Genomic DNA, 18,549 nt, shown 5'->3' on the forward strand with positions numbered 1-18,549 from the left:
GTAAACAACCTACAGAGAAGTACAACAATACACATTTAATACTAAGCCGGTGGTGCAGTGAAGTGAAATGAAATATGCATAATGAAAACCAGATATAACAGTACTGATCTTACCACTGCCACTACACATCCAATCAGTATGAGTAGTACAAAGGGGATGAGTGCATAGTAACCAGGAAATCCAGGTTTGGGGTTGAGGGGTGAGATGTGGGGAGTAGTGTGGTTGAAATGCATTTCTTTCTGCTCGATCTCCGCCTCCATACAGCACACCCCTCTGCTCCGTGCACCTCAGCCGACACCTTCGTGAGACATTCAGTGGATTGCCGTTGCTGTCATTCCCAGTGTAAGGCCATGTTGGGCTTTATCAACCCCAGCAAGACTCATAAATACCACTACAGAGAGTCAAACAATCACACACAGTTTGCTATGAGATTGGTAATCTGAGCTTCAGTGTCTAGGTTTTAAAGTGTTTCAGATGACCTGAACAGGAAGTTGATGACAGTACAAAGAACGACCTAATAAATACCCAAAACATTCCTCAACTAAAAAACCCGAGTAATTTAATCTTACCTTGTGTGTCATTTATGGAGACTGTGAGCACACATTTCCTTCTTGTTGCTTTCATTTCAGTTCATAGAAAACACACTTACAGTAACACAGTGCTACATACCTCAACCTGCTCAGTGACATTCCTGCGTGAGCAGTAGATGTGCTATAGTCTGTTGGTTTAGTTGAACTAGACAGATGAGTTAACTACATGCACAAGGAAGTTTTTTTTTACCACAATGAAATACCGGTAGCTTTCCTGTATGAGTAATTACTGCACAATGGGGTATATTATGTTAATTGGTTTTACGAAGGCCAAAATTGAAAAAAAAAAATTCAGGTTTAATCCTGGATTTTCAGGCTCACAACGGTGGTTCACGTCTTTTCATAAATCACCATGGTAACTTATGCTGGACACCTGAAGCCAGGCTCAGACTACAGGAGTTATGGGCCAATTTAACTCCGAAACACCCCTCCAAACAATCAGAGGAGAAATCTAGTCCTGAACCTGGTCAGTACCGATGTCTGGCCCAGGTTATTTAGTAATGTGGGGGGATCACCAATCCAGACTTAAACCTCCCAGACTGCTCGCTGGCAGACTCATTAGGGCCACCCCTGGCAGAGAGGTCTTCTGTTTTCAGATGCAGTTTCGTTAAATTTAGACAATCAAACTATTTGGCTGGGTTTGGGAAAAGGTCATGGTTTGGGTTAAAATAGACCCTTTCACAACATAATCACGTGGAAAAGCTTTCTGGCAGAAAGGCTTTAAGGCAAGCTTCTCCCACGTGCCTTTGGTTTTCCCTGATGACTCTTTATAAGTGACCTTCATTGTTGCAGAGGGTCAATCCTGTCTTTATGTCACTCTTTTCCTCTTGGATGTCAAAGCCATTTCTTTGTGTTTAAATACCGATATCATTCTACAGCAGAGACTGAATGAAGCACTTAAAGCCTTGTGTTTCTTGTCCCTATAAGATATTACAGTAACCTACTCAGCGCTTTGAGTTATGGTTTATATTGATTTTTTTATTTGCTCTCAACTCCGTGTGACACCGCCGATGTGGCAGATGAAAGAATAAGGCTAAAAGTGTCATACACGCCATAAGAATAAATGTAAGCAACACATTCATAGACAGATGTAATTAATTACAGTCAGATCTATTTGTGTCCTAATATTGGTGCACTGATATATAAGTCTATTAACTTACGCATTCACACAGTCGACGGGTTTTTTGGCATGTGTACCTCCTGCATTTGGCAGCTGCAACTGCTGCTTTAAGCCTGAATTATGTGTTTAACTTCTTCATATTTGTCTAACACTACAGCTCGCTCTTCATATGTAAAATATTCCGCTCTGCTGCCAGCAGACATGTCCATGTGTCTGACTGGTCTGATGCAGCAAGCACCGCCCCTTTTAAATGTAGGCGCTCGAGAAAACCTGAGTTGATCAACCCCGTCATGTGACCACAGTTGTTCGGCTTTGTGAAGCCAGACAATGAAAATCTATCCTGGGTATGATGAACTTGTTTCGGAGTAGAGGCCTCTGGTGTTTGGTGTAAGTGCAGCTAGGTTATCTCCACCACACATGTAATACTCTGTCTCCTCCAGCAGAGGGAGGACGGAGGGTTGTTGTGGGCTGCAGAGGGGGAGGAGGGGGAGGGATAGTGGGAGGGGCGAGGAAAGACAGATGGGAGCCTCTCCAAATCATGTACCAGTCTAACTTGCTGAGCATGGTCTCAGAATCGAGCCTTCACCTTGTTGACACAGGCTAGAAAACCAGTTAACCCATCTCTGATGGTAAGTCAACTAATAGATTAATCTATGTATGTGTAGCTAATCTTAAAATGTGAACTGTGAACATACAGGCTGCTTTTAGTAAAGGTGAGAGCTTCAGTAATCTACAAAGTTTATTTTATTTAATATTTTACCAGGCTGGATTTTAGTTTTGACTGAACACAATTTTAATTTCAGTTATCTTGGGATAAGGACATAAAGCTTCAAGGCATAATGTAATGATAGTGTTGGTTTTGAAGAAGAGTGCTGTTATGTTTCACTTTACACAAGTGTAACAAAGTATTGCCTTTGTCTTAGTGGCGCGCTCTGGTAGATTTCCTGTTAAGATTTGAAAGGTTGTTAATCATTAGACCAGCATAAACCCTCAGGTTCAGTCGTAAAACAGCTTACTTTTCCTGCCTGCACTGAAGTCTCATACACTAATGTAATTAATTTGCAATTCTGATTTTATTATGATTCTCTTTGCGTCATAATAGCACACAGTTCTTCATTCTGCGATACTATGAAGTGAGGACATACTGAGACCATCCAGGAGGACTTGTATGACTTTTGCCCTACAATGTGATGGATCCTCCTGAAAGGCGAAATGGAACAATCCAGAGACAAAACGCAAGTGACACTGACTTCCCCATGCCTCTGAGAGAGGATCTTCACGGAACACACATTTACGAGTACATTGAGGTCTTTCCTGAAAATGATGAAACACATTTGTATGAGTGCACCTTGTCTGGGCTCCTATCCCCAACTGAACCACAACCACAACCCCAAGGCCATCTCTGGGCTCAAGGCAGAGGAGGTACAGGGAATACTGACCACCAAGGCACAAATGGGCCTCTTCCAGTCCGTGCCCCTCCCCCTCCACCCAGAACCAGGCTTCCAAGTGCATGTTTGCCAGGTAAATCAGGCCGTAAAGCCCCCCCTGTTCCCCCCAGAACACGAGTACCCCTCTGCAACAGCAAAAAGCAGTTTTCCTCTGGCCTCACTGAGCCTGCTCACAAACTGAACCGTTCCAGGACAGAAATAGACAATCATGTGAGTATGTGAGACAGAAACCTCTTTTATAGCTGAATAAAGTGACCCAAATTAAAAGTGGTAAGATCAGAAAAAAGGCCTAAGTATAGTTGGTCTGTTTATCTTTTATTGACATCAGGAGCCATGGACCGTGAATCTAATAGACACTCCACAAGGCAGCACCAAGAGGCTCGCTTCTTTTTGTGACGCAACTTCCAGGTAAGAGAATGATACCGAAATGTGTTCCTAAATATTAAGTATCCAACATTACACCAATATCTTTTTGATATGTAAATTAGATATAATATGCTGTATGAGTTTAAAAAGTTTTGTTTAAAATATCAACCCTTAAGACGGCTGACCTCTCAAAATAAAACGATATCTATAATTTTGTATACTGTATATCATAGTATTCATTTTGTCATCGTTGTAACTTTCTGACACTGGATCCTCTGCAGTGTTAGTTGTTTAAAAAGGTAAAGTATAGAACATATATAGTATATCATCATACTTTCACTCTCACATTGGCAACCTGTTTGTCTTTACCGTCTCTGGCAGGCTGATGTCGCAGCACAAACACACAGACAGTGTTCATAACTCAGGTGTGGTATGGGGTCGATTGTTACAAATTCACCCTGCGCTGCTGCAGCAGGTGGAGGTGACTGTCAGTGTGGCCACTGAGTGGGAGAATCAGCAGGTCCCCTTCCCCACCCCCGGTAAGATACTTATTTACTAGCCCTCTACCCTCAGTTATGCAGAGGTACTTACAATAATGGCAGTCCATCTATCCCCAGAGAGAATGAAGAGATGAGAATGTGAAGCGAAAGCAAACACAGTATCTTATTACATACAGTTCTTTCTTAATGAACTGGAAAATACTGAGAAAGGACTGTTATAGTAACTGGTTTAGATAATATATTGACATAGCGATGTACAACATAATTGTACAGGTCAAAGTAATATGTGGGCACAGATAAAGACATAATTAGTAAGAAAGAGCTGTGGTAATGGAGAATAAAGTATAGATCATTTGATTCAGGAAGAACGATGTGGACATTATACGCATTCTAAATCCTGTATGTGTTGAATTCAATGTCATGTCATGGTTTGTCACTTATTGTCTGTGAAAATCAAAATGTATAAATTAAGAAAAAACACTATAACACTCAGTAGAGTGCACAACTCATCGGTGGCCAAACAATCCTACATGCCTGAGATAAGTCATATATCTCAAATATGTCAGATTTTTGTTTTTTAGATTATTTCTTGAGAAATTGACAAAATCTAGAAAAATGCCATATTTCACAATATATAGGAAAGAAAAAAAGATCCTGGATCCACCCCTTTATCTGGATCTGCCCCAAAATTGAATGTGTTCTTCCCTGGCCTGTTCCCCATCCCTCCACCCTCCAGGTTTGGTGCAAATTGGTTCAGTACTTTTTCTGTAATCCCCCTGTCAACCAAACAAACTAACATACATGAGTGAAAACATAACTTCCTTGGCGGAAGTAATAATAATTTCATTCCGAAGTGCCCTTGTAGACTGTGAGTTGTTCTTTATACCACACCTTATGATCCATGTTTGTCAAACACTACAGTGTCTGTCTTAAGTCCCTGCAGATATTGGCAGAAGTGTGTGGACTCTGAACTCTCAATTTTTATCCAGTGAACAGGACAGTGAAGAGTCTGATTGATCAAATCTTCCAGCTGCTGGATCTCCCTCCCAGAACAAGTGGCCATTATCTTCTAAAACTTTGCGACTCTGAAGAATACCTCCGAAAGTAAGTCACTAATCCAGAAATCAATGTTGAATTATCTATAACCTTTGATGTCCTGGTCTGTGATGCTCTATTCAAATATGGTGTATTTCCACATTGATTGATTAATCTGGTGGACTGTATGTACTTTCCCCTATCTCTCTTCAGTGATGAACTGCTGGGTATGCATGAGACTATTCAGATCTACAACAAGTTTCAAGTAGTAGTCCCCCTCCGACTGCTCCATGTCGACAACCTCAAATATCGTCTGGCCAGGGATGTAAGTCGGTTCAAACTCCTTCTCTGTTCCCACCTACAGTATAGATCATTTACCAAGAAGGGCTTGTCTTTAGACTTCAAATGCTGCCTTCAAAAACTCATGTGCCTGGCCCATGGCTATCAGGGCTATTGCAGCTGTAAAAACCTCCACCCTGTTATCTTGACTTTGCTCTGTTTACACATAACGTCATGACTGGTGGCATTTAGCAGCAAAAATGAAACAAAATAAGTGAACCTAATGTGTCCTAAAATTATCATAAAAACCTAAATACAAATGTCACTGCCATTTCATGACTGTACATGCTTTATGTATTTTCGATTATACGATTCTGTATTATTCAAAAACACTACACAAAAAAATGCCACAATCCTACAAAGCAATCAGTATTTAAACTATTGTTTCTTGTCTAAGGGCGCAGACGACAGGACCCCGTGCCTAGTGTACAAGTTCCTGCGTCCTGCCTGTGTCTTCGACACCTGCAAGTAAGATGACAAGTAATCCTGCATTCCACGTTGGCTTTGTAAAATGTGTTTTGGTGACAACAACTGTTCAGTGGGTCATGCATCAACTGATGTCTGTTTGTAGAAAACATTAGGAAAGGTAGCTTGACTTTATGGCTCCCTACCACTTTTTCATTTGTGTGTGTTTAACCTGCCCTCCTCTCTCAGGTTGAGCCTGCAGGATGTGCTCAGTAGTTTGAACAGAGAGGTGACAGAGGTTATGAAAAGTAAGGTGAGTAAAGACAAGTTAACTAGTGGGGGACATGTACGTGTATTTCTCTCACACACATGTCCATCAGTATTTGATTTTGATTCTTGGATCTGATCTCATCATATCTGTAGTCTGGGATGAACGTTAAAGTGCTTGTGGATCATGTTCGCACCGTCAGCAGTCTACTGTGTGGGTTCTCATGTCAGGAGTTGGAGGACGCCATCAGTCGCCTCAACAGACTCAACCCCATGCCTTTGGTACGATATTACTCACATTTGTGACACTTTTCTTACATTAAGTGTAATCATGCACAGCAATCGTATCTGTTTTGAGCCCTTTGCCTTTTTAGTGTGTGTCATTTTTGAACTCTGCTTTAAGCCACTCTTTTCTTTCTGTAAAAGAACATTGCCACGGCTTTGTCGAGGTATTGCGAGTGAACCAACAATAGTGTAGTGAGGAAGAAGACAATAACTCCTCATTCCAGTGATCAACTGATCAGCTCTATTTGCTTATCTTCTTTACAGAGTCATGAGGAAATATTTGAGTGTGAAAGTGGTGAGTAAGTATTACTCAACTACATTGGTGTGGCATTGGTGTGTGTGTGTGTGTGTGTGTGTGTGTGTGTGTGTGTGTGTGTGTGTGTGTGTGTTTTAATTTGATGGTCACAGTAGAGATACAGAAGTGGGGGGTGGGGGGGGGGGTATGCTATACAGTAAAGGTCCTGGGCTGGAATCGAACCAGGGACATTACCAAGTCAACAAGAAACAGCAGGCAATGAAGTGTTGCAAGACCACTGTCAGATAGGCACAGCAATTTAAACTAAAATTTTAACTCCCTATTTACTATGTAGCGCCCAATATTTACTGTCTGTCATTTTATTTGGGTGTCTGAATTCTGAGTTAAATATGCCCCATACAGTGCCCTCAGAACGGCTCACACAGCATGTGCACTATCCACAATGCAATGCGGTTCATTCTCTAGATGCAAAAATTATTAATTAAAATTTAACTGCTGTGGAACATTACACCTGTCGATGATGCAAAATAATGATGATTCAAGAGTGGCTGACTTCTCAGTTTAGTGCCCACTATAGTGTACTAGAGTATAGATTACTGCTATGAGTGAATGAGTGAACAGCGATGAGTCCTATTTATAAGCAGTATATAAATATTTAATGGATAGTTTTGTAACATGCAGATATAAGTGTTTATTCATTTATTTGTCACAACCTATAACTCCTACTGTGTATGTATGCCGTTCTATAAACAATAATGAATGACAATATAGTAAAATTCTAATAATACAAAATGTCTTCATATGATGAGTTGTAATTGTTGACAAACACTGTGCATTAATAAACATTTGAAAATGTCCTTATCTGCTTATAATTATATTATAGTGTCTTATGACCCATTTATTAAATATTTGTAGACTGCTTTATAAATGTTTAATAGGGACACTAAAGGTAAAATGTAGTAAAAGTAAAGTAAAATGACCCATTTGGTATATTAACATTTTTTTTGATTTGATGTTTATTCTCTGTGCTGTACTCTAGCGATAATCATGCTCCATGGGGCGCTGCTCAAAGTGCTGCAGATCTTTTTTGACAACTTCCAGTCAGACTTCAGAGGTCAGGAGGTAACATGCAACCCGCAAACACATGACGTTGAGGAAAACACTGAAATCTGCCAATTCAACGTTGCTGCCCTCTACAATCTGCAACTCAGCTGGCTGACCGTGTATGTATGCATTTTCTGGTCACATACAAACACACACACACGTTTTTACGTGTGTATGTACACACATACAGATACACAAATACGTGATATATGGACACAAAGGTTAACTATATCTCTGATATGAGCACTATGTTTGTGTTGCTTTCGGTTTTAGTTATGAGTATTTCTCTGTTTCCTGTGAGTTGACGTACGGAGGAACGAGGCTCTGCGACACGGGTGTTTCTGAAAATATCAGCACCGCGCTGTCATATGGAAACAAGATCCAGTGTAACCGCATGTAAGGGTGACTTCTTGTACAGTCTCATGGTTGACATTTTATTTTATCACATTCAACTTCCCCTTTCCTTGTTTGTGTAAGTATTATATTGGGACTGATAACAGATAAAGAAGATTCAGCTGTATTGGCTTTGCTTACTGTCCTTGCCTTTTTAACTGACCAGGTCTGTTGTGCCCTCATACGTGTGTACATGAGAAATAATCTATATAACTTCATTTACAGATTTGTATTTGTACTAGAAAATTATAAAAGAGTTTAGCAAAGAGAGGAAGGAAAAAGTTTTGAGATAACTGGAATGGATAGTAGTGCCAGAAACAGTAAGCATGTATGTGTGTGTGTGTGTGTGTGTGTTTGATTTTAGGATGGTCTTCCCGGTTCCAGTGAAAGAGCTGCCATATGAGAGCATGTTGACATTTCACCTCAAAGGCTCTAAGAAAGGAAAGAGCCCAGAGCTTTTAGGCTGGGCCGTACTACCTCTTTACAGCAACCGGTATGTTGCCTACAACAGTTTACACCTCTCTACCACCAGTTTTTGGTTATATTTTTTGGAGAAATTTAAGAGGGGTTTTGAGGGGAGTAGATTACTCAAACTAGTAATTCAGTGTTGCACTTCTATAAAGTCGGGGGATTAACAACTAAGAGATGGGTCAAACCAGCAGACTATGACTTTGGAAGATATTTGATTTATCTAATAAGGACAATTGAAGCCTCTTCAGATAAACTTTGGAAAATATTTTTGCACACATCAAAGGGCTTTGAATCACTTACATTTAAAGTAAGGAGGGGATCTGTCAGTGGCCAGAGTGAGCAGGAGGACTGATTATAACAAGCAAAAGCTATTTCAGTGTTCAGCTGGGCACCTGACTATTGTTTTAAGACATACAAAACATGTACCTATCCTTTAAGCTCCAACATTGATCTATCCTACATTTTCCATGATGCATCTAATAGGATCTTTTCACTGGACCCTCCCTGCTTGGGAAATGGCCACATTTTTAACTAACTCCATAACCATAGTTTGTATCACACGTGTAGGCTTTCTGGCATGAAACTGTAGCCTCTGTGCCCAAACCAAAATGACCTCTGATGACATCATCCTCCTCCAAACTCACAGACAACATCTTGCAAATGTTTTCACAGACAGAGTAGTATTCCAAAATTGGCAAAGTTACCCTTTAACTAACTAGACTTAAAAAAACAAAACAGGGATGCACCAAATTTCTGTCGCTTCTATGCTTTACATGTTTGGAATAATGATCAGTTTTTCGACTGCAGTGCTCTTTTGTTGCCGCAGTCAACAGTCAGACATCTACGGACTATTTAGGATGCAGCATGAAGGATTTTCTCTGGAGCCAAATGAAGAAAACCTTATATTCTGTTATTGTCAGTGTGTTATCCTGCTGAGTCAGTAACAGCTTTCAGATCAGTTTTATTGTTGCTTATGTTATTTTCTTTATCTTGCTCACTCTAAATAATGAGCAGGTTTAATTTTTCATGAGTTACATCCCATTAATTCTACTACTACCCAACCAATTAAAATTCTACTAATTGCTATACTAAGAAAGGTTATTGTTATTAGCTAGAATGTGTTTTCTATTATACTATGCTTGAACAAGTGAGAAACTCCCTGTTTTTTGATAATATCCTGAGCTCTAATGCAGACCAGTATACACAGTAATTAGTGACATATAGTATTTGTACTCTGTGTCTAGCACTCTTGTAGCAGGGACCGTCCTGCTCAGTCTGTCCACACTGGCGGTGTCGCCTGCTCCTCCCTCCCCTGCCCTGTTTGACAGCCACACACAACCCATTGGAGTCATAATGCAGGTCAGTAATACTGAACAACTGTGCCCTCTGTTGACCAAAACACAAACGACACCACAATCTTTCATCCTTCCATTTTTCTCCAGCTTGAGTTTCAAAATGAGTATAAGTGGACGTACCAGAGGCCCATCGCACTCACCGGTTCAGTCGTATTCTCTCAGGCTTGTGAGGAATTGCAAAAGAAAATGCTGGACGTCTCTAAGAAGCACTGCATCTGCTTGTGAGTAGAAGAAAACATCACGCATTACATTATGAATTAACATACAGGTATATGTGCAGCACTCAATTTCATATATTTGGACATACATAATGTTTTCACTTCTATGTTGAGAACTGCTTTCTCTATCAAACACCATAATCTCTCTTTTCTCAGTCTAACAGAAAATGAGAAGACTTTCCTCTGGGAGAAGCGTCACTGTGGTGACAAAGGATGTACTTTCCTCCACCTGATGCTGGGTGGAGTCCAACTGTGGCAACCTGAATACTTGACAGAAATCTATACAGTCGTAGAGAACTGGCTCATGTATCTGCCGGAGGAGGCCCTCTTCCTGCTGAGTGACAGGCAGGTTACAAAGGTTCACGTGCAAAAAATATACACAGGCATTATGCAAAGCCACAAAGACTGACACAAATAGATAATATACAGTACAAGGGAAAATGTTTATTTTGTTGTGAAACTGTTGGTCAAAAAGCTGAAAGCAGTCAAAGGAAAAAAGAATAAGAAAACTGTGTGTGTAACTAGAAATACATTAATTTATGAACAGAAATATAACTTGGTTTTGTAGGAACAGTAAACTTAATACGACAAGCAGACCAGTAACCTAAAGTTACGGCCATGATCGCAACCATGATTCAGGTTTCCATAAGTCTTGTTTGGTAACTTTAATACGTCTTTTTCAGTTTTCATGATCAGACTGTGCGGCGTGCTGCAGTTCAATTCTTTGAACAGATCCCAGATGAAGACCTGGAGGTGTATCTGCCACAGCTGGTCCAGGTGAGCACACCAACATCCATCACTAACTATTACTCACTCTGAGTGAAAAAATACAATTCATACCCACCTCCATGTTATCCTTCAGGTATCAGTAGCTTTACAAGTTAATATTTCAGCACAGGAAGAAACCAGTATTAGTAGTAGAGGGGGAACACTTTGCAGATTCCTCAGTAGTTTGATGTCATGCGTGACGTGTATGATCAATCATCCTGTCCTGCAGGCTCTGAAGAGTGAGTGGGAGCTGGATGGACCTCTGGTGATGCTGCTGTTGGAGAGATCAATGAGGAACATAAGATTAGCCCAGCAACTCTTCTGGTGAGCAGCAGAGTCATCAAACTGAGGGGATGTAGATTTGGAGCACTGTCGTAGTTTCATTCACTGTATCAACATAATGACAGTTTGCATGAAAGTAAAATCTCATTCATCACCAGTAATGTTGAAAAAGAAATGAATATAAAGTAATACTACTTTATGCAAAATACACTGATGTCTTTGCTTTTGTGTTAATTTCTGTGTTTTCATGCACTGTGTACACAGTCCATGCACTGTGTAGTAAAGTTAATTTATTATCATCATCATGTATTATTGTTTTCTATGCTGGCAGGCTGCTGGAGGATGCCCACAGCGACCCCTATTACCAGAGTTGGTACAGTAAGATTAAGGCTGTTCTGCGACACTGTTGTGGCCGGACACTGAGGCAGGAGCTTGAGCATGAAACCCGACTGGTGTCCGTGCTTGTACAGGTGGCTGAGAATGTCCGCACCGCCGACAAGGCTCGACGTAAGGTCTGTAAATAGATCTCTCATCTACCCATTCATGTATGCGCTCACTTACTGACTCGTAATCCTCTACTGTTAATGACTATAACCGTGCAAGTTATACATTTTATTTTTTCCATTTTTTCATTGAATGCATTTGTCTGCAGAATGTGTTGAACAAAGAAAAGCAGAAGATCGATGACTTCTTCAAAGATGGGATCAGCTGCTGTCTCCCACTGGATCCTGCAGTCCGTGTTAAGGCAGTGGCCTTGGATGTAAGAACGTCACACAACACATTACACCTATATATCATTACTCTTATTTACTATACACACAGCACTGTGCCATTTCTGAGGAGTGTTTACTCCTTTCATATGTTACTTATAGGCTTGTAAGTTCTACAACTCTAATGCTGCTCCTCTGGGGATCACGTTCATCAGTACTGACCCTCTGTCTAAGAACGTCAGTGTCATCTGCAAGGTATGGTACTTTATTGATCAACGTTGTCTTTCTCCCAGTTCCCTTCAAGGGAAAATAAAGAATTCATGTCACTCTCTTTTGCTGAGTCAAAGAACATGTGTTGTTCAGACAGGAGATAACCTGCGTCAGGACATGCTGGTACTTCAGATAGTCCGTGTGATGGACAGGGTGTGGCTGCAGGAGGGGCTGGACCTCCGAATGGTCACCTACAGGTGTCTTTCTACAGGCAAAGCTCAGGGTCTGTTTGATTTACTTGTGTTTTTGAATGTACATTAGTAGTTCCCTTGTCTTGTATCTCTGCTATCTTTTTCACTGCTTATGCTTATATTCTATGTGGTTGTCAGGTCTGGTGGAAGTGGTTCCAGAGGCAGTGACCCTGGGGAAGATTCAGCAGGAGTGGGGTCTGGGTGGGACCCTTCGTGAGGACACACTGGAGAAATGGTTCCATATGTGGAATAAAACTAAGGAGGACTATGAGAAGGTTAAGACCACTACAAAATCTTTGATATCTTCTACTTTACTATTGTAGATGCTTGACTGTACTCTTGAATATTCAGTTTGCTGTGACATGTTTATGTTAAATTGTGTAACCTTCCCCCACTGTGTATGTGCAGGCTGTGATGAACTTCATCCACTCGTGCGCAGGGTGGTGCGTGGCCACGTTCATCCTGGGGATCTGTGACCGCCACAACGACAACATCATGTTGAAACACAGTGGACACATGTTCCACATTGACTTTGGCAAAATTATGGGCAATGCACAGAAGTTTGGAAACTTTAAAAGGCAAGTCAATAAAAAAGGCAAGCAGCATTTTGAAAGTGAAGAGTGTTGTTTGTGTTTGAGTAGCAGAGAGATGCATAAAAATGTCAAGTCAAAGACAATGTTGTGTATTAACAAGAATTATCCACATCCACCACTCGTTTTTCTTTTTTGCAATGATAGGGACCGGTCACCATTCATCTTTACATCTGAGATGCAGCACTTCATCACAGGTGGGGGGCAGAAGCCTCAGTGGTTGCATCGCTTTGTGGAGCTCTGCTGTGAAGCTTACAACATAATCAGGGGGCGCTCTGCACTGATACTCAGCTTATTGGAGCTGGTAAGACCTCATCTCCTCAGTAATAAGGTTACAGCTATATCTGAGAGTAGATAATGTGATGTAGAACATCTTTTCATTTGTGTGGTTTCCAGATGCTGCACGCAGGTATGCCAGAACTGAAGGACTCTAATGACCTGCAGTATGTTCAGAACAACCTCAGACCTCATGACACTGACCTGGAGGCCACATCGTACTTTACAAAGTAATTTAATGCACAACAAGTAATTTAATGCACAAATGTACACAGTCTGTCGTTCGAGCCAAATCATTTCTTCTCCTGTTTTAGTTCTGCAGTTGTATTAATGTGACACTTATTATATGTGTTTGTCTCTCTCCTGATGTAGGAAGATCAAAGAGAGCATGGGCTGTGTTGCAGTGAAGTTTAACTTCCTGACACACAGCATGGCTCAAGGGAAGAAACAAGAATCAAGAGCCAGGGAGGGCATCCCTAGTCCCAGCAACAACATCCAAGAAGCTGTTATCCAGGGATACACCGTCAAGGGAAAAGATGTGGTGAGGCAGCATGTATTCTTTGTGCTTTGGTAATTCAGACAGAAAACGCTGGCCTCAGTTTTCATTCTTATAACAAAATGTCACTGAGAGATTTTGCCTGATGCACCACAGAGCTTTGTGTTGGATCCTCGTAGCCAGGGGAGCTGATGAAACATGTGGAACTGACAGGAAGTTCACACATATTTGGTCTGAGAGGAGTAACCCCTGGCACTCAGCTGACTGTGTGTGTGTTTGCTGTCACACACTCACAGGATGTGTCTCTATTCCCTCACCCTCCAGAGTCGACTGAGGACTGTTACTGGTGTTTGTTGGCATTTCACTGCTCTTTGATCGGAACAAGCTTCCTGATGTCAGGTTAAACTCTTTGAAGGTAGAATGAAGCGCCTTTTCAGTCAAAGCAGAAGCACCGAGATTTTCTCAAGTTGCCCAGAAGTATAAATAAATGGTTTCCCAATAGATCAAAAGTTAAATATAAGCATGTGGGCACTCATAATTTTCTCTGCTTCTGCGTGCTAGTAGTGCTTGTTTTGTTAGCACAGTATAAACACGCAAATTCAGTTTCCCACATTCTTTTTTTTTATTTGGATTCTCTGATAAATACTTAAACAGAGGAAACATAAAACAGATAAACCCATACAGAAGCTTCTTGGTTAAGAGTAATTATCTGAATGCTTGTGGTTATGGAGGCAAAACCCCTTGAGTTTAGTTTGCAGAGGTCTAATAAACAAATTGTAAATTATAGGATCACCCTGCATGGGTTTTATTCGCTTGTAACATTCTTAACTGAGTTAATAACAATAAAAATTATAATAAACTTTATCAAGTCAAGATTTAAGACAGATGCACTATAAAACTATTAGAATATGATGCTTTACAAATCCTTGAGGGGAAACTCTCCCATCAGCTGTGGGCCAGTTACTAGAGAGCGTTGATGGAGTTAGGTGGGAATCAGCTGTTTAAGAACATGGACCACATGTAGCACCTGCCTTGGAGTTTCAACATGGATCCTGGGTTATCAACAGTCAGTCCTCATTTATTCACCCTGCATCCTCATGAAAGCATTCGTTTTGTTTGATTTGCAGATCTATGCCCTGAGAGTAACCATTCACGATGGTTATCTGACCAGTGAGAAGACATTCGGGCAGTTTGAGCTGATCCATAAGCAGCTGCAGAAATACTTCATTGAATCCATGCTGCCTCAGTGAGTGAAGAAAAAAAACATGCACATCCAGCTCACATACGATGGCTCTTTTATTTTGTTTAGAATTTCCTTCTTGGTTATAACATAATTTGATGCATCTCCCCTTAAAGGTTTCCTAGCTGGTATAAGATGTCATTCACTCCAGCCAGGAAGATGTCTCTGCTGAATAAATACCTAAAACAGCTTTTTGAGGGACCATGCAAGGGAGTAAGTTCCTCACTCTGCATCACTGGTTGATTTCTCTCTGTTGTGATCTTTTGTTATGCTTGGCTCTAACTGGCTGTCCCATCTCACTCGGGCTCCTGCAGAATGAATATGTCTGCAGCTTGTTCCTGGATGGCCCCAGCATAGTCCAAGAAGGTGTGGCGACAGGTAATTTTCTGCTCTTAAATAAAAAGTGGATGCATAAAAAAAGATTATAAAAGATTCAAATGAAAAGAACACTTTGCTGCTAAAGGCAATATTTTAAATGTGAAGGTTGATTCTGTGCTATGTCTGGGGGAAACTGATGATCGTTTATATATAAGACATGCTATGCTATGATTTACTGGCACTGATGCACTGATCTATTGCAGGAGCCCGTCCTCAGATCCAGCTGTACATTTCTTACGCTAACTCTAAGCTCTCGGTCTTGGTAAAACACCTGAAGAACGTTGTGAGTTTGCTTCACTCTTATCATTGCATTCTTTGGATCATTAAACAAGATGAAAGCAAACATAGTAAATGTGTTCTTCCTCAGAAATACTCAAGAGCAGGCTGTCACCTTTGGTCTTTTGTTTTTCAACAGAAGCAGGCAAACGGCTCTAACCCTGACGCCTATGTGGTCACGCGTCTGAGACCGGACCCTCACCAGCGCTCCAAGAGGAAGACAAAGGTGGTCCGCAATAATGACAACCCCACTTTCAATGAACTGGTAAATCCCCTTCTCTGATACCCTCAATATATGAACAGATGTTTTACACAAGGGAAAAGACTAGCTGTGCAACTAGCTGATGAACATAGTGGTGTATTCAGCAGCTGAAGAGCCTCAGAAATTGATGGGAGACCAACATTAGAGCTAAAAGAGAGAAAATATTGGACTTAAATTCATCACGTGAACATATGCACAACCTCAAATGAACGGTAATGTTGCTTCTTGTCTGCTGGATGTCTAAATCGGCTACAGTTTCCATATTAACTTATAAGGTGATAATATGTCAGTGTTGTGTTCAGTTTGTTCCTAATGTCCCCACGAGGCCAAAACAACCTGTTATTTCAGCTTCAACTTTATGAAAAATGATGAAACCTACCCCACTGTACAAAACCAGTATAGTACAGCAACCTAGCGCAGAGAGTAGTAAAAAAATTAGGCTGTGGTGGAAGAGATGTTTACTAGGCTCATATTCATTCAGTATTGACAAACTTAAATATTAATCATTTAAATTTTTAATATTTTATATTTATATTTATTTTATCAATATTTTGTATATCGAGACCCTCTTGAGATGATGTGCTGTCACTCAAAGTTCTACAAATTCTCTCTGACTTTGTGTAATGTTCACTTTTACTGTGAGCTCTGCCTGCGGCGCCACTCTCCTCACTGTGCGAGTCTGATGTGATCTTTGAGTGTTGAATCCAGCAGACTCTGACCAGTAGCTTCCCACGAACTTAACAGCGTCTTACTTCTGTGTTGCAAAGTAAAGCCTTAACAGATTCAAATGACTAGAACAAAAAACCCCATCCTGTTTCTGTTCCTGAAATTTCAGATAAAAGCCAAACAGTACAGTACAAATATTCTAAAATTACTTACTGCGTGTTCTGAATGCAGAGCTGTTTGATAACTAAAATATCTGCCTCCTGTTCACAGCTGGAGTATAATTCTGTCTCACTGCTCTATGGGATGGTGCTGGAAGTGACAGTGAAGAGCAAGAAGACTTTTGTGGCTGCAACCAACATTAAACTGGATGACAAGCTGCTTGACACGGAAACATGGTTTCCCCTGGGGAACTGTGCAATCTGACATCAGAGCGCTGCACTGTACGCCTGCTGCCAGCAGGGGGTGCAGCCGCACTGAGGGAGAGGAGAGAATCCATTCAGAGATTTTTTTTCAGACTGTTAAAGGGAGACAAACTCACCTGAGAGGAGGAACTCTGCACTGACATTTTTACCTATTTATCAGATGCAACCTAACCTCAGTCCAGAGCTGAATACACTGGCAGTGGATGGGGTGTTTGGATAAAGTTACAAAGCTGAGTAAAAAATACTCAGGGAAAGAGACTGTTTACTGTGTGAAGCATCATTCACCTCTTCCATTTATTTTTAAATGTTAATCATATGACATTTGCTAACTAAGTTTGATTTTATGGATGTACCTTCGGTGATGGATAAAGGAGAGAAACTATTACTTTTATTATCATATTTGCACTTTCATTTCTACTTAAACTTTGTTTTCGTCACTGTGAGTGAAAACTGTTGTTGTAAATGTGTGTGGTCGAGACTGTCAATGTGACAGAGTAAGGGGGAGGTGATGCAGTGCTGTTAGGAGCTGCCTGCTTGTTACCTGCCCAGACTGAATGTGTTTGTCCCTTTGGGCTGTGTCAACTGTGTCCTTGACCAGTGGAATTGGAGGTGGGAGGCAGGAGGGTGAGGAAGGGAGGAGAGGGGCTAGGAGAGTGTGTGAGCAGGATGACAACACTGCCTCTCTGGCCTCAGGGGCTGAGTTAACACCCACCCCCAACCCCATCTTTGTCTTATCCGTCAGTGGCATTCAAACACAGTTATACACATGCATGCACAAAACCCGCAAAGGCAGACACTCAGATGCCCACAAAAACACCCCTGAAAAAGAACCTACACACACACACACACACACACACACACGCGCACACACACTCACTCTCTCTCTTTCAAGGCTAAGGCAGGTCTTAATGCCGTTCTCCTCCTGACAGGCCTGCTGACCCGTACTCCCCTCAGCCTCATTCATAGGATTTAGTGATGAACGAGGATAGAAATAGACTCCCCTGCACTGGATTTGGTTCAATAATGTATACCTCTGTGAATGCTATTTATATTATTCCCTGCTGGGTCTCTCACAGGGAGGTAGGCTTGGAAGAAAATGCTGGCTGCTACTCTTTCATAGTAATGTTCATGGAGTATTAATGTATCCTGGCATCGCACAACAATTTCAGCCCCAACATAAGAATGACATCAATTGTTTTTGAACAGATGATTAATCAAAAACACTATATTGTGGTTGGTTGTCTTATGTGTGATCAACTCTACCACAATAATTGTACATGCATCAATTATTCATTTCATTATAAGAGCCAAATATGTCACTCCAGGGATTCCTGCATTACTTGTGTGATTCTAGCAGAGAGTTATTCTTCTCCTGTTTTCCTTTGCAGCACAGTGTGCAGGCAGTAGAGAAAGGCACATTTATTTTCTAACAATAAAACTGGTATTTATATCTGAGGAAATGGTGCTTTTGATTTATTTATATATTTTTGTTGTTGTTGTTGCTGCATCAGCCACGCTTCTCTATCTGTTGGTGAGGTGTATGTGTGTGTGTGAGAGAGAGAGAGAGAGA

General features: G+C 41.0%; 1 protein-coding gene across 1 annotated transcript; it reads left to right on the forward strand.

The window, feature by feature from the left end:
- Positions 1 to 2,293: 2,293 nt before the first annotated feature.
- On the forward strand, positions 2,294 to 18,417 carry pik3c2g (phosphatidylinositol-4-phosphate 3-kinase catalytic subunit type 2 gamma). Its single transcript, XM_022756230.1, has 33 exons — positions 2,294 to 2,339; positions 2,813 to 3,368; positions 3,487 to 3,566; positions 3,906 to 4,063; positions 5,014 to 5,128; positions 5,273 to 5,384; positions 5,796 to 5,866; positions 6,053 to 6,116; positions 6,227 to 6,352; positions 6,620 to 6,650; positions 7,651 to 7,834; positions 7,989 to 8,111; positions 8,473 to 8,601; positions 9,824 to 9,938; positions 10,022 to 10,155; positions 10,309 to 10,497; positions 10,836 to 10,929; positions 11,150 to 11,244; positions 11,534 to 11,714; positions 11,855 to 11,962; positions 12,075 to 12,167; positions 12,276 to 12,405; positions 12,512 to 12,648; positions 12,782 to 12,951; positions 13,111 to 13,267; positions 13,360 to 13,469; positions 13,612 to 13,780; positions 14,863 to 14,981; positions 15,092 to 15,188; positions 15,290 to 15,353; positions 15,557 to 15,636; positions 15,769 to 15,894; positions 16,828 to 18,417. Exons 2-33 carry the CDS (start codon positions 2,901 to 2,903, stop codon positions 16,978 to 16,980), a joined length of 4,182 nt encoding a protein of 1,393 aa, XP_022611951.1. The 5' UTR covers positions 2,294 to 2,339; positions 2,813 to 2,900; the 3' UTR covers positions 16,981 to 18,417.
- The last annotated feature ends 132 nt before the right edge of the window (positions 18,418 to 18,549 follow it).

This window comes from Seriola dumerili, unplaced genomic scaffold, assembly GCF_002260705.1.
Source record: "Seriola dumerili isolate Sdu_G_001 unplaced genomic scaffold, Sdu_1.0 BDQW01000242.1, whole genome shotgun sequence".
NCBI classification, from domain to species: domain Eukaryota; kingdom Metazoa; phylum Chordata; class Actinopteri; order Carangiformes; family Carangidae; genus Seriola; species Seriola dumerili.